The sequence below is a fragment of the Cyanidioschyzon merolae genome, chromosome 20 (assembly GCF_000091205.1).
Source record: "Cyanidioschyzon merolae strain 10D DNA, chromosome 20, complete genome".
NCBI lineage: Eukaryota > Rhodophyta > Bangiophyceae > Cyanidiales > Cyanidiaceae > Cyanidioschyzon > Cyanidioschyzon merolae.
In genome coordinates, this window is record NC_010146.1 from 1,156,942 (window position 1) to 1,169,562 (window position 12,621).

Sequence of the window (12,621 nt, forward strand, 5' to 3'; positions counted from 1 at the left end):
CCGTAGAGCAGGTAGCGCTCAGTTTCGCAGATAGCGGACAGGTACGAACTGGCAGCGGACGGCTGCGCGCACCGAACACGCTCGCGTGGCTGGCACCCGCTGAGCAGGTTGTGCTTTCACGACTACGGGAGACTCGGGATAGGGCCCTTTTCTGATAGTGGTGTGGCTGCTTCTTGGGTAGCTGTGCACTCTTACACAGAAAGAAGATAATTTTTCGCACCACCTGGCGGCTTTACGGCAACAGCACCAAGCTAACCGGTAGACCGGCCGCCGAGGGAACCCCAGTCAGCGCTGCGCTCTCGCGGCAGAACACAGCTTGGAGAGACCAGTTGCGGTTAGCGCAGCGACCAGGTCGGGAATGGGCTCAGGCACCAACGAGGCGGGGTCAGGGCTTGATTCCATTCCGCCAGCGCCGGTTTTTTATCCTACGGAGGAAGAGTGGTCTGATCCGTTCAACTATGTGCGTCGGATCCAGCGACAGGCGTCTCGCTACGGGATATGCAAGGTCGTTCCACCGGGGAGCTGGAACCCACCAAAGACGGGCTCCCCTGTGGTTCGCTTCCGAACGAAGCAGCAAAATATTCACCAACTGTTTCGTCGCCGAGGTCTCTATGAGCGTTTTATGACTTTTCTGCGGCAGTTCCATCGCGCACAAGGCGACTGGGCGACATGTCGAGCCCAAGTGCCCCGAATAAAGGGCCGGATTGTCGACCTCATGTTGCTGTATCGCGCTGTCATTGGACACGGAGGCTATGAACAGGTGAATCGTTCCGGGTTATGGCGACGTATTGCCACTGTTGAACTCCGTATGATTTGGACAACGTCGATCAGCGCCAACACCAAGGCCCTCTATCACCGGTGGCTGTTGCCTCTGGAGCACCACGAGCGAAAACGTCGGGGTATGCGTGCTATGCAACGGGACCCGCTGGAGCTCGAATTCACGAAGTTCGCTTGCGACACCGAGTGTGCCCAGTGCCTTGTCGAGCACATACGCGAAAACGATACATTATCTACCGGAAATGGACAGAAAAGTATGGGAAATTCGTATGCTCCAGCTGGGGCAACCACCGTGTGCACAGAAGCTGGATTTCCGTGCAACGCGGAACCATGCTCTACGGAATCGAAGTTGTGGCGCTGCATGCAGTGTGGGGATTCGTGGCATCCGAACTGCTACGCTCAGGCGATGTCTGATTATGGTACGTCCGCGACAGCGCCAAGTCGGATGGAAATCAACCCGACAATGTTCGTTTGTCCTCAGTGTGACGATGACCATCGATTTGGATACACCGAAGGGACGGTTTTTTCTTACAAAGAATACGTTCGCTTCGCACGAGACTTCAAAGCAGCTTGGTTCCGTATCGGTAGCTCGGCGTCGATGAATGATTGCAAAACTCAGGGACCGACGGCCGAAGAGATCGAAGGTGAGTACTGGCGCCTTGTGGACACCGCTGAAGAGCGATGCGAAGTGCTCTACGGGAGTGAGTTGGACGTGAATATCGTCGGTAGTGGGTTTCCGCGGCTCGGTTCAGTGACAACCGAGAAAATGAATGCGGACCAGCTTGCGCTCTGGGAGCAGTACGCGATGCACCCGTGGAATCTGAACATGCTACCGCTACTCGGGAGCTCTCTTCTGCGGGTGCTCTCGGCACGTTACTCGGGTATTACAGACCCATGGCTTTATGCGGGTATGGTGTTCGCAACTTTCTGCTATCACGCAGAGGACTCGGACATGTATTCGATCAATTACATGCACAGTGGAGAGGGAAAGGTCTGGTACGGATGTCCCGGTGGTGACGGCTGTCGCCAGTTCGAGAACGCCATGCGTGACACAGTTCCCGAACTCTTCGCCGCTATGCCAGATCTGCTCTACAACATGATCACCATGGTGAATCCGGCGGTGCTTCGCGAAAAAGGGGCCCCAATGTGCCGAACTGTTCAAAGACCTGGCGAATTCGTCCTGACCTTTCCCCAAGCGTATCATGGGGGCTTCTCCTTGGGCGTGAACATCGCCGAGGCGGTGAACTTCGCGCTTACCGACTGGCTCCCGTACGGACGCCAAGCCATGGTACGTTATCGCGAAATGCGGCGTGAAGCACCGTTTGCGCAGGAGGAAATCATCTTCTCGGCACTGGAACGTCGCGACGTCTGGAGCACAATGGCCCCAGCGGAGCTTGAACGACTCTGTCAAGAGCTGCGCTATCTTATTCAGGAGGAGCTCGCGCTCCGCGAGGCCGCGGGTTGCTTTGGCGGCGTACCGGAGCGTCTCGCGGATCCGCGCGCCCCGACATACGTGTCGCACCAGGGTGGAAGCGATCGGGACACGTGTCCTTCTTGCCGCCAACCCTTCTTCCTAAGTGCTGTCCGTTGTGCATGCATGCCGGAACGTCGCACATGCGTGCGACACGCATTTGCCACTTGTGCGTGTCCTGCCGCTGCCAAAACTCTGCTGTATTTATATTCAGACGCTGAACTGAAGCGTTTGCTGTCTGATCCTTCTCAAGCTGTGTTGCTGGCAGAGCATCGCAAAACCAACGGGGAAACAGGAGCGAACCGAAAGCGCGTCCATAGTGCGTCACGAGCCGACCTCGACACACGTGAGCGGATCGCGAAACAGGCCGCTGGAGGCAGTCCACCCAAAGCCGTGTCTCTCGCCAACGGAGTGGATGGTGCGCCCTCTGTCGCGTGCAAGCGAATGCTTGGAAAGTATTCGGGGGAAAACGGGGTGGAATCTTCGATTCGACCAGAGATCAATCAGGCCTGCAGTGGAAACGACGGAAACCGGGCACTGGAGGCTACGCCCAGTGGCGTGCAATCCGAGTGGTGCACCTCGAACGCAACCAAATGCAGTCGCACGAAGATGCATACGGAACTTTTGGCCAAAACGAGCCAGGTGGAGCAACCATGTCTGGTGAAGTTCATACCGGCTGCTGACGGCCAGGCACCGTCAATTCTACTTTTTCGCGTTCCGTCCGAATGAGCTCCGGAGAAGCGCACGAGCCTAGCGGTCATCCAGCCTATGACGACACCAGTGCTCTGGTGCTAGAGGGAAACCCAGCGAATGCGGCAAGTGATTCGCTTGCTGTATTCGAACTATGCTTACAGTGCTTGATGAAAGTTAAAGAATGGTCAATGACGGGCAAGAGGATGATGCGATACGTGCGCATTCGCAACCTCCGTCTCTCCACGGGAGAGATCGCGCCCACGTGCCTTGTTATTCACGGGAAATGTTGAGGCGCTCTCGGCTCGCGTGCCGATGTTTCCCTGGTTCTGAACAAAACTGAGCCTGATCCTCTGGGCACTCTAACGCGACTCGGCCGGTCGCGCTCGATAGGAAGCCATTTTGAACATACAGCACGTGCCGCGTCTCTAAACTGGGACTCGAAGCGCTCTCCACGCTTCGGACAACTGCGCTCGCTCTCTGGACTAGTGGAAGATGAGGTGCAAGTTAGGGACCTGCGGAAACTGCTTTTAAGGCCAGTGTGTACTGAAATCTCGCTTTTTATCAATGTTTGCAGTTTGCTGGTACTCACTTCCGCGGCCGCCGCTGACAAACGGTCCACCCGAGCGCGTACCGGTTTCCGCCTGGCAGAACGCGCGCCTGACGCGCACTCGATCAGGCAGAAGAGTCTGGTTCTCGGTCTCTACCGGCTGCAACGATACTCGTTACACGAACCTGTGCGAATGGATGGGTTCAGAAGCGCTCGCTGCTAAGATATATGCAAAGCAGCGAAAGCTCGTGGAAGCTAGATTGAAGTCCGCGGCTTTCTGCTCTTTTGGACGACAAAATCGGAGCAGTTTTCGCCTCTGGCTACTGCTCCCGACACGCCCGCGCATCAGTTGCGGTAGCGAACGCGTTCGCGAACTTTGTTTGGTCTCGTCATTCTCCTTTCGACTTTGTTGTTGCTTTATGGCTAGCGTGAGAAGTTCTCATGGTTGCTGTGAACGCTCTCGGAAGGTGCCTTTGACTTGGGGCACTCCGTGGGCCGGCCGCTTACTGCTCTCGCTTGCTGTGCTTCGCACTGCATCACGCGCACGGCGGTGCGTACGTGGACCGGAGCTTTCGGTCGTGAGACTCCTTTTATCGACGACAAGCAAGCAGCGTGGGCGAGTTCGCCAGTCAGGTGCCAGGTGGCGATCTACGTCGTGCGGTGGGAGCCAGTCGGGTTTCTGCTCTCTCGCCGACGTGAAGACTCGACCGAGCCCACCAGCGGTCCGCTGCCTCGCACAAGGTCCTGAAGCGGCGTCGGCTTCAGCTCAGTGGTCCGTTCCAGCAAACTCGAGGACTGGTCCATGGACGCAAACAACTGGAATCGAGCATGCCAACAAGAACGCTTCACCTGCACACGAAGCGGGAGTCATGGCATCGGATGCGCAGGATCAGTGGCTTCCGACGCTCTTTCTGGTGGATGCACTGAGCATCGTGTATCGTTCCTATTACGCATTCCAGAAGAATCCGCTATACAGCAGTAGTGGCATCAATACCTCTGCGATTTACGGTTTCATTCAGACGATTTTGCTGCTGCTGCAAAAGTACAATCCGGAAGCGCTGGCCGTCGTCTTCGACAGCCATACGACAGAGCCAGGGCCGGGGAGTTTTCGGCAGTTACTGTTTCCCAAATACAAGGCCAATCGGGAACGCATGCCGGATGGTGTTCGGGATGCGTTGCCTTACGTGAAACGAGCTATCCACCAACTGGGGTTGCAAAGCTTTGAGCTCGAAAGCTTCGAGGCGGACGACGTGATTGGAACGCTGGCCGCACTGGCCAATCACAACGGCTATCGAGTCGTTATTGTTTCGAATGATAAGGATTTCAAACAGCTCATCAAAGCGGGATGGGTGCGCCTTCTACGTCCGACACGCAGTAGTGGGTCTGGTGGTTTTGACGAAGTCACCGAAGCAGACCTTGCCGCCGAGTGCGGGACATCGATTCGACCACAGCAGTATCCTGATGTGCTGGCGCTCGCCGGAGATGCAGTTGACAATATCCCCGGTGTGCCTGGAATTGGGATAAAAACTGCGGCACGCCTTATTCGACAATTTTCGAGTATCGAGGACCTTATCTGTAACCTGGACGCTATCGAACCGCCGCGCATCCAAGAAAAAATCATCTCCAAAGCGGATGAGTTGCTCAGGAACAAGGTGCTCGCCAAAATCCACCAGAATGTGCCGCTCGAAAAGCTTCAGTCAGAGCGGAGCCCTTCAGCGGACGCAGGAAATGAGCTGGTGACTGATGCCCCTGCTTATGACGCAATGTGGATCGCGAGTTGTCGACGAGGTCCGTGGCAGCTCAATGCGCTGCTCACGCTGCTCCGTGAGCTCGACATGGAGGCGCTTTCCCGACGAATTCAGTATCTGGCGAGATCCCTGGGGCAGAGCGACCACGAAAAACGAACGAGCGCCTCTGCTCGTGATTCGCTAGAGACTGGCTTTATGGCAGCACCGCGCGAGCGTCTGGACAGTCCGCTTGCGAACGATGAGGTCATTAACCAGCCGCTTGCATCCGAACAAGAGATACCGCCTGATTCACAGCACAACAACCTTCATGATCACGTGGACGATAGGCTGCAGCCTGCAGCAGGGCCCGCTAGGGATGTACCGTTCACGTCAGTCACCGACGATTCTGCTACTGCTGTGCCTGGTAGCGCACAAGAGTCAACGCGGAGCACGAGCGCCCAGTCTGCTGAACTGAGGCCGAATTCGGCGTCGGTGCCAGCAAACTGGTCAGCGGATGAGCTATCCATGTACCTGGGGGCGCCCCTGCGGTACCAGATCATGGAAGCAGACGCCCTCTTACATTTCTTGGACGGGAGCGGGACCCACGAGCCCATCGGTCTGTTCATGGCGCATGTGATGCCTGAAACGCGGCGTCGCCCGCGTCATCGTACGAAGGAAGCGGCAGCAGCGCCTGCAGATGCCGTCAACACTGTTCGCCTGTCACCGAACAGCGCTGACGCGACAACAACAACAACAACTACTACTACTACTAATACGCATACGACAGCAGCAACAGCAGCAGTAGCAGAGCACCCGCTAATTCTCATGGGCATCGCCACCGACCAGGGCAATGCAGCTGGGGCAGTGCTGCCAGCGACCGCGCCCTGGCTAGATACCTGGTTGCGGCAACTGCGGGAGCGTCTCGATCAGGCCCATCAGCGTCATGTCGGTTTCGATCTGAAGCACGTTCTTCGGTTCCTACTAGCCCGCGACGATGTCCGCGCCGACGGCGTCTGGATCGATCCAGCGGTCGCGCATGCTCTGTTGTATCCGGAGGAGGCGTTCGAACGCCCGGAGCTGCTCGCGAAACGATACCTTGGTGACTTGGGCGTTGCGCTCTGGAATCGCTACGTCGAAGCACCGCTGACTAGTGCATCGACGTCTGAGACAAGAACAGAGGCGTTAGCTCTGGCAGCCGCATTCCAGGCTGACTTGGCGCGCCACATTTTCCACCGCCAGGTCACGCGCTTGGATGCCGTGGGCATGCGAGCGCTTGCTTTCCAGGTTGAATTCCCATTGACTCTAGTTTTGGCGGACATGGAGCGCACTGGTGTCTATGTAGCGCAGCAGGAGTTGCGCGAACTAGAGGAAAAAATGGAGCGCGAATTGCGGGATATTGAGACGCAGATCTATGCACTTGCAGGAACAACCTTCAACATTCGTTCTGCGGATCAGCTTGCGCGAGTGCTCTTCGAACAACTCGGTGTTGACGCGCCGCTGAGAACGCCCGGAGGCAAAGCAAGCACGGCGGATCGGGTGCTCGCTGCCTTGGTGCGACGCTACGGCCAAGAAGGAGAGCGGGGTACTGCGGCGCTTGTTGGTGCGTCACCCCGAGAACATGGTGCTGAGGCATCTGCAATCGATGCTTCGAAGGCGTCCCGGGCGGCAAGCATTGCGGCGCTGACCCAGGAATATCGCCAGATTGCAAAGTTGCTGTCGACGTACGTTCGCGGTCTGGTCGGCCACATTGACCCGAAGACGCAACGCATTCATGCTACGTTTCATCAGACCGGTGCGATTACGGGACGTCTTTCGAGTTCCGCACCCAATCTGCAGTCGATTCCGATCCGCAGCACCCGAGGTCGCGCACTGCGGAGCCTTTTTCGGGCGACACCGATCGACACGGTGCATCGTGCAGGCGGTACTGAGCCAGCCGGCAATGTACTCATCTCCGCGGATTACGAGCAAATCGAGTTGCGCATTATTGGAGCATTGAGTGGGGATGCGGTGCTTCTACAGGCTTTTCGTGATCAAGTCGATGTGCACGCGACGACCGCGCGACATCTGTTCGGTCTGCCGTTTGACGCAAAAGTGAGTGCAGCGCAGCGCACCGCCGCCAAGGCGATCAATTACGGGATTCCCTACGGCGTCACTGCTTACGGGCTGGCCCAGAATCTACGAATATCTGTGGCAGAGGCACGAAAGCTCATCAGGGAATACCACGATGCTTTTCCGGGTGTGGCACGGTTGAAGCGGGAGCTCCTGGACAAGGCACGGGCCACGGGATATGCATCGACGCTGCTTGGGCGTCGACGCTATCTGCCAGCGTTGCATTCCCGCAACTACGCCGAGCGTACTGCAGCCGAGCGCGCTGCCGTGAATATGCCCATTCAAGGAAGCCAGGCGGATATGATCAAAGTCGCGATGGTGCGAATCTGGCAAGCGCTGCGTTCGCAGCACCTACGAACCCGAATCGTGATCCAGATCCACGATGAACTCGTTTTCGAGGCACCTGAGTCGGAACTCGCCTCCGTGATGCCTCTTATTCAAGTGCAGATGGAGCGTGCGCTCATCCTGCCGAACGATGTTCCCGTGAAGGTGCGCATTGGATACGGGGTGTCATGGGCAGCTGCGCACGCCCCCTAGTACGCTAGGCCGCACGAGCTTCACAGCAAAGTCGCCAACAGGTGCATGATTAGGGTGCACGGAGCTGGTTCACGGGCGCTGCTAGTATCTGAGGGGTTTCCGGCTTTTTCAAGATGTTTTTGGATGTGCACGCTTGCACGCCAGCGGTCAGTGTGAAATGAATATGGAACATGGAGCGAATCGCTCGGGAGCTGCTTTTCGATTTCGTGTAAGAGTTTTTCTACATAGATAATCACAAGATTCGAAGTGCAACAGCAATGGATTACGGATGGATGTGCAGGTTTCGGATGCTTCCTCGGGTTGTGCTCAGTGACTCCTTCGACGCTGCGCCGCTGGCATTCGATACGTCACTGGAATCAAGATGTTTCGCGTTGCCCTCGAATGACGGTTCATAAACTGATCGGTACGAGCACCCAATTCATACGTAGAGGCAACCGGTCTTCTCCTTTGCTTGCATGTACCATGCCGCAATGAATCACGCGTCAAGGATTTGATGTTTCTGTTTCCGTTTCAAGACAAGACACGGGCGGAGCAATGCGCGCCTCTTTACTGACGACAGCGTTCGTCGATTTCATCACTTGGCAACTGTTTGAGCGGCTCAGGTCGAAAGACCACCCAGCTTGTCGCGTGAAGGAATCCGTTCCGATCGAAATACAACTCGTATGCTATGTGTGGACGCCGCGGAAACGGCATTCCTCAGCCGCGTGGTGGCTTTCACAGCAGATGCTCCCAGAGGCACCGGTCTCTTTTGGATAGAATGCAAACGGATGTTGGATTCGGACTTGAATTTTCGCAACGATCCATGGTAGTGGTGCCGAGGTCACTGCTTTGCACGAAGCGAGTGCAGACGTTACCAAGTCGCTCGACTTGTTCTCTAGCCTGGGTATTCCTTGCGGTACCTGTTTCAACAAGAACAACATCGCGTTCCACAAATCCTCTATCGAACGCAATAACTCACGTGTGCATGTTCAGCAGACAGCCTAGTCACCGAGAGCATCGCCCAAAAGATGCTCGTGATCGTACGGTACGACGCGGCTCTCGGAAACGGAGCGCTACATCGAGGACTGCTCTGGTGCCGTCAAGAGCGTGCTCCGAGAGAGGAAGCGCGCGTTCAGTTGGTACAGGGCAGCATACGGAGCCGGGGTCGTTTTGGACGCATAGCAACATCTGACTGCGGTCGAGTGTCACCGCTGAGCAGCGCGCATTGCTGCTGTATAGGCTAAAGATCAAAACGGGAAGCGAAATGTAAATGACAACCACCGACTGTTCATGAAATGCGTTTAGACGAACCGGAAGCGATTGAGTCGGGGCTTGAACGCTGCTATCAACGTGCTTCTACGGATGACAAGGGAGCTAGAGGGAAAAGAGAGACGACAAGGAGGCAGTCACAGAAAAAGGTCGCCGAGTCTGCCATTCACGACACTGGGGAGACACTTGAACGTTAGCGTGCATGCCCGAATGACAGGACACGATCCATTCTATTCTGAGATGCGTGTTTGATCATACCTAGATGCGTCTGTTCACGACAGCATATGAACAGGGATTTCCGAGCCTACGATCACTGGCATGAAACCTGATTCGAGCGACGTCTACCGAATGCAGTGCACGGGTACCCGGTGGTCGCTTTACGAGTGCAGACTCGGAGCTCCTGCTTCGACGCTTGTTGTTGTCGCTGCTGCGGTGTCAGCGTGATCTGCCGCCTGTTCTTCCATGAATCGTGTCTGTGTTGTTCGGTCGGTCTGATTCTTTGTCAACTCTCGCAAGAGCATCGTAGCATAGCTCGACGCTGGCAACTGGAAACAAAGAACACATGATAGGAACCTGGACTCAACAGGTGCGTCATTGACATTCATGATAGACTGAGCATCACGAGCAGGCAGCCCGCTAAGATCAGTGTCTAGCAATGGCTCCCTGGGCGATTCGTGTCGAACAAAGCGGTATGTTAGGCGTTCAGGGCGAACCAGCACGCGGCGATATGTACCACGCATGGTATACTGCTTACACAAGGCGGGCGCGTCGGTGCCCATCAGGGAAACTCCGTAGGTCTCCACGAAGCGCCGATATGCTCGCGCTGCCGCCGGGCACGATATTGCCTCGGTCTGCAGACCAGGCACTGGAACCACCAAATCGAAAATGGTGTAGCGTTGGCTATCAATGTCCGCTTGGGTGACCGGATGGACACTGACTGGAGCGAACCCCGAGGTCGTCGCGTCAACAGTCGCTTTCGACGCAGTGCCTGCATTGTCCGCATGCGTCAAGCTTGGTGCCGCAGATTCTGGATCAGTTACGGTATCTGTGGCTGGTGCGGAAGGCGCATCATCATCAACATCACCATCATGATCATGATCATCATCGACAATGGTATCAGCATCGGCGATGGTATGGGCGCTGGGTGCACCTGCAGGGACAGGCTCCAGGACCAGGTCACCAGGATGCAGCTCTTTTGCGCCAAACGCCCGAATGCGTTCGCTAGCCATTTCATTCCAGACGTAGCTCTGAACGGCGTGCAGGTACAAGGTGCGTAAATTTCTCGGCAAACTGTGGAAGATGGCAGGCAAGTCACGTGCTCCGTACTGGCATTCGGCTTGCAACAAGCGTTTCTCCAGATGCAATCCGCGCTGTACAGCACGCGGTAGCGCTGCAAGTTGAGTCAGCGCTCGTGCCGCGTCTCGCTCTCGTAAATACGCTTCCAAAATGGGCCGCACGTAACCCACGCGAAGCGACTGCTGCTCATCGCGTGTCTCCACGAGACTTGCTGTGAGGATCAGATCGAGTGCTTCGCGCCATTTGCCTCGCAACAACGCCAAACCTATATGATGTGTTGGCACACGTCCGGAGCCAAAGCGTTGTAAACCATAGTAATTGATAAAGCCGTGCTCCCGGAGCGATACGATCGCCGAGTCGACCTCTTCCAGCGCGTTCGGGGCAAGCGATCGCAACACCAGTCGGAAATAATTCCCCTGGAGTTGACCTAAGCGCAGGGGTTCCTTTGTGCAGCGGAAACCGCCGACTCGAATTTGCGGGGCTCCCGAGTCCGCGTCGACTTGGCCAAAGGCTCTTTCAACTGCTTTCTCGAGGCGCGCTGGCGTGCATTGCCATATGCGCATCTCTTGGGTGGTAACGCCACGCCGATCCTTGGTGCCGGCGTAGGTGAATGCATTTGGCTTCAGGCCCAGCGAACGTGCTAGACGCATGACGACTTCGTTCGTGTCCAGGTTCTGTTTGCAGAGGAGGAAGCGCAAGTAGCTGCCGCCGTGACGAGCGCAACGCTCCCGTCGATCGCAAGCGCGGCGTCGTTTGGCAGCGCGCAATCGTGCAGCCGACTCCTGAATAGAATCCGGGTCCGAACCAAGAAGTGCACGACCATCTTCGTCTGTTGGATAGACCTGGATTTGATTCGAACTGTTCGTGACAGAAGCAAATCGCGGTGCAAGCACGCGCAGCGCAGTATGACGGGCACGGCGCCGGTCCTTGTCCGGGCAAACCGTGAGGGTCAAGATCGTCGCCCCGGCAGTCGCTGGTGCTGATGCTGGATTCCAGTGGTTTTGCACAAACTCTAATATGCGGTCAGTTTCTTCCGCATCAAATACTGCGCCAAAACACTCACGAAGAGCGTCTAGCGGCAACTCGGCGGTGACGGTGCGCCCCCGAGCGTCACTGTCTGGGAACGCTGAAGCCTGGGGCGCGTGCTCCAGCTCCTGGCGAAGAGACAGCACCTGACCGCTAGAATCCACTTCATGTACGACAAAGTCACTAAAAAGCGTTTTAATGGTGGCGTGGAAGCCAGTATGGTGTGTCACGTACTCTGTGATGCCGAGGGCGTGTTCGCTATGCGCGCCCATCAGAAAAGCTGTGCACGAGCCCTGTCTCTCATAGGAGCACTGCTGCTGTGGAGAATCAACCAGTTGATTTCTTTACACGCACAGCAAACGGGTGCCTGTGGTGTACGCAAGTCGCTGTCGCCGTACGTGAGCGGAAATGAAAAGCTGTGCGTCCTGCAAACGAACCAGTTGCCAAGCACAGCGGGAGAAGCTCCACGGCGGACGTTTGAGGATCATCGCCAGAGCGGCAGGCCTGCGTCATCGCACGCGTCGGAGGCGCTGCACTGAACAATCAGCAATTTTTTATGAAGGAATATGGAAATCATGGTATATTTGGGATTGTCCGCTTCGATCGCTGGCCTGTGGTGCCGCACGAATGTCGCTGCGACGACAACTGCTGCTTGCGGATGCGAAACAGTGAGCACATGGCACCAGTGCAGCGGGATCGAGGGCCATTCCCTCGTTCATACGTTCTGTAGTCGCGTTAGTCCGTCGATGGAGTTGCAAGTGAACAGTTTAGAGACGTTGGAGCCTCAGGAGCACAGCATACCCCGTACACGGGTTGAGGGAGCCGGCGCGCTGCCTATTTTATCACGCATCACGAGCAAACTTTGGGAAGCTTTCGGTTGAGAAACTGTTTCCTGAAGCCACGATCAAAGCGCTGGCGATGCGTCTCGAATGACACACGAAATTCCCGCTTTAACCAAGAAAGAAAACGGGAGCACTTTTTGAAAGCGTCGTGGCTCGCAGCAGAATCGACGCAGGGGGAAGAGCCCTCGCTGAACAGGTGCAATCCATGGACGAGGGTTACGAGACATTAGGGGCGTCGTTTGCTTCCCCTGCTGCTTTACTTTGCGATAGCGCGGAATCTCGAGCCGTGCCTGCTCTCGTGAGCGTGGAGGCGCGACGATGCAGTGCTTCCGAGCCAAAATCGGAGTA

The 12,621-nt window shown here is 56.4% G+C and overlaps 3 protein-coding genes across 3 annotated transcripts, besides 1 other annotated feature; 2 read left to right on the forward strand and 1 right to left on the reverse strand.

Annotated features, from left to right (window-relative positions):
• Positions 1 to 358: 358 nt before the first annotated feature.
• CYME_CMT461C (probable retinoblastoma-binding protein 2) lies at positions 359 to 2,977 on the forward strand (the record flags this gene model as incomplete). The annotated part of the gene is made up of 1 exon (XM_005539372.1): positions 359 to 2,977. One exon carries the CDS (start codon positions 359 to 361, stop codon positions 2,975 to 2,977), a length of 2,619 nt encoding a protein of 872 aa, XP_005539429.1.
• Positions 2,978 to 3,505: 528 nt separating this feature from the next.
• On the forward strand, positions 3,506 to 7,861 carry CYME_CMT462C (bacterial DNA polymerase I; the record flags this gene model as incomplete). Its single annotated transcript, XM_005539373.1, has 1 exon — positions 3,506 to 7,861. One exon carries the CDS (start codon positions 3,506 to 3,508, stop codon positions 7,859 to 7,861), a length of 4,356 nt encoding a protein of 1,451 aa, XP_005539430.1.
• A 1,625-nt stretch (positions 7,862 to 9,486) lies between these two features.
• Positions 9,487 to 11,703, reverse strand: CYME_CMT463C (hypothetical protein, conserved; the record flags this gene model as incomplete). Its single annotated transcript, XM_005539374.1, has 1 exon — positions 9,487 to 11,703. The coding sequence occupies one exon, from the start codon at positions 11,701 to 11,703 to the stop codon at positions 9,487 to 9,489; it is 2,217 nt and encodes a 738-aa protein (XP_005539431.1).
• Positions 11,704 to 12,089: 386 nt separating this feature from the next.
• Positions 12,090 to 12,621: part of a sequence feature (possible transcribed region) that runs on past the window's edge.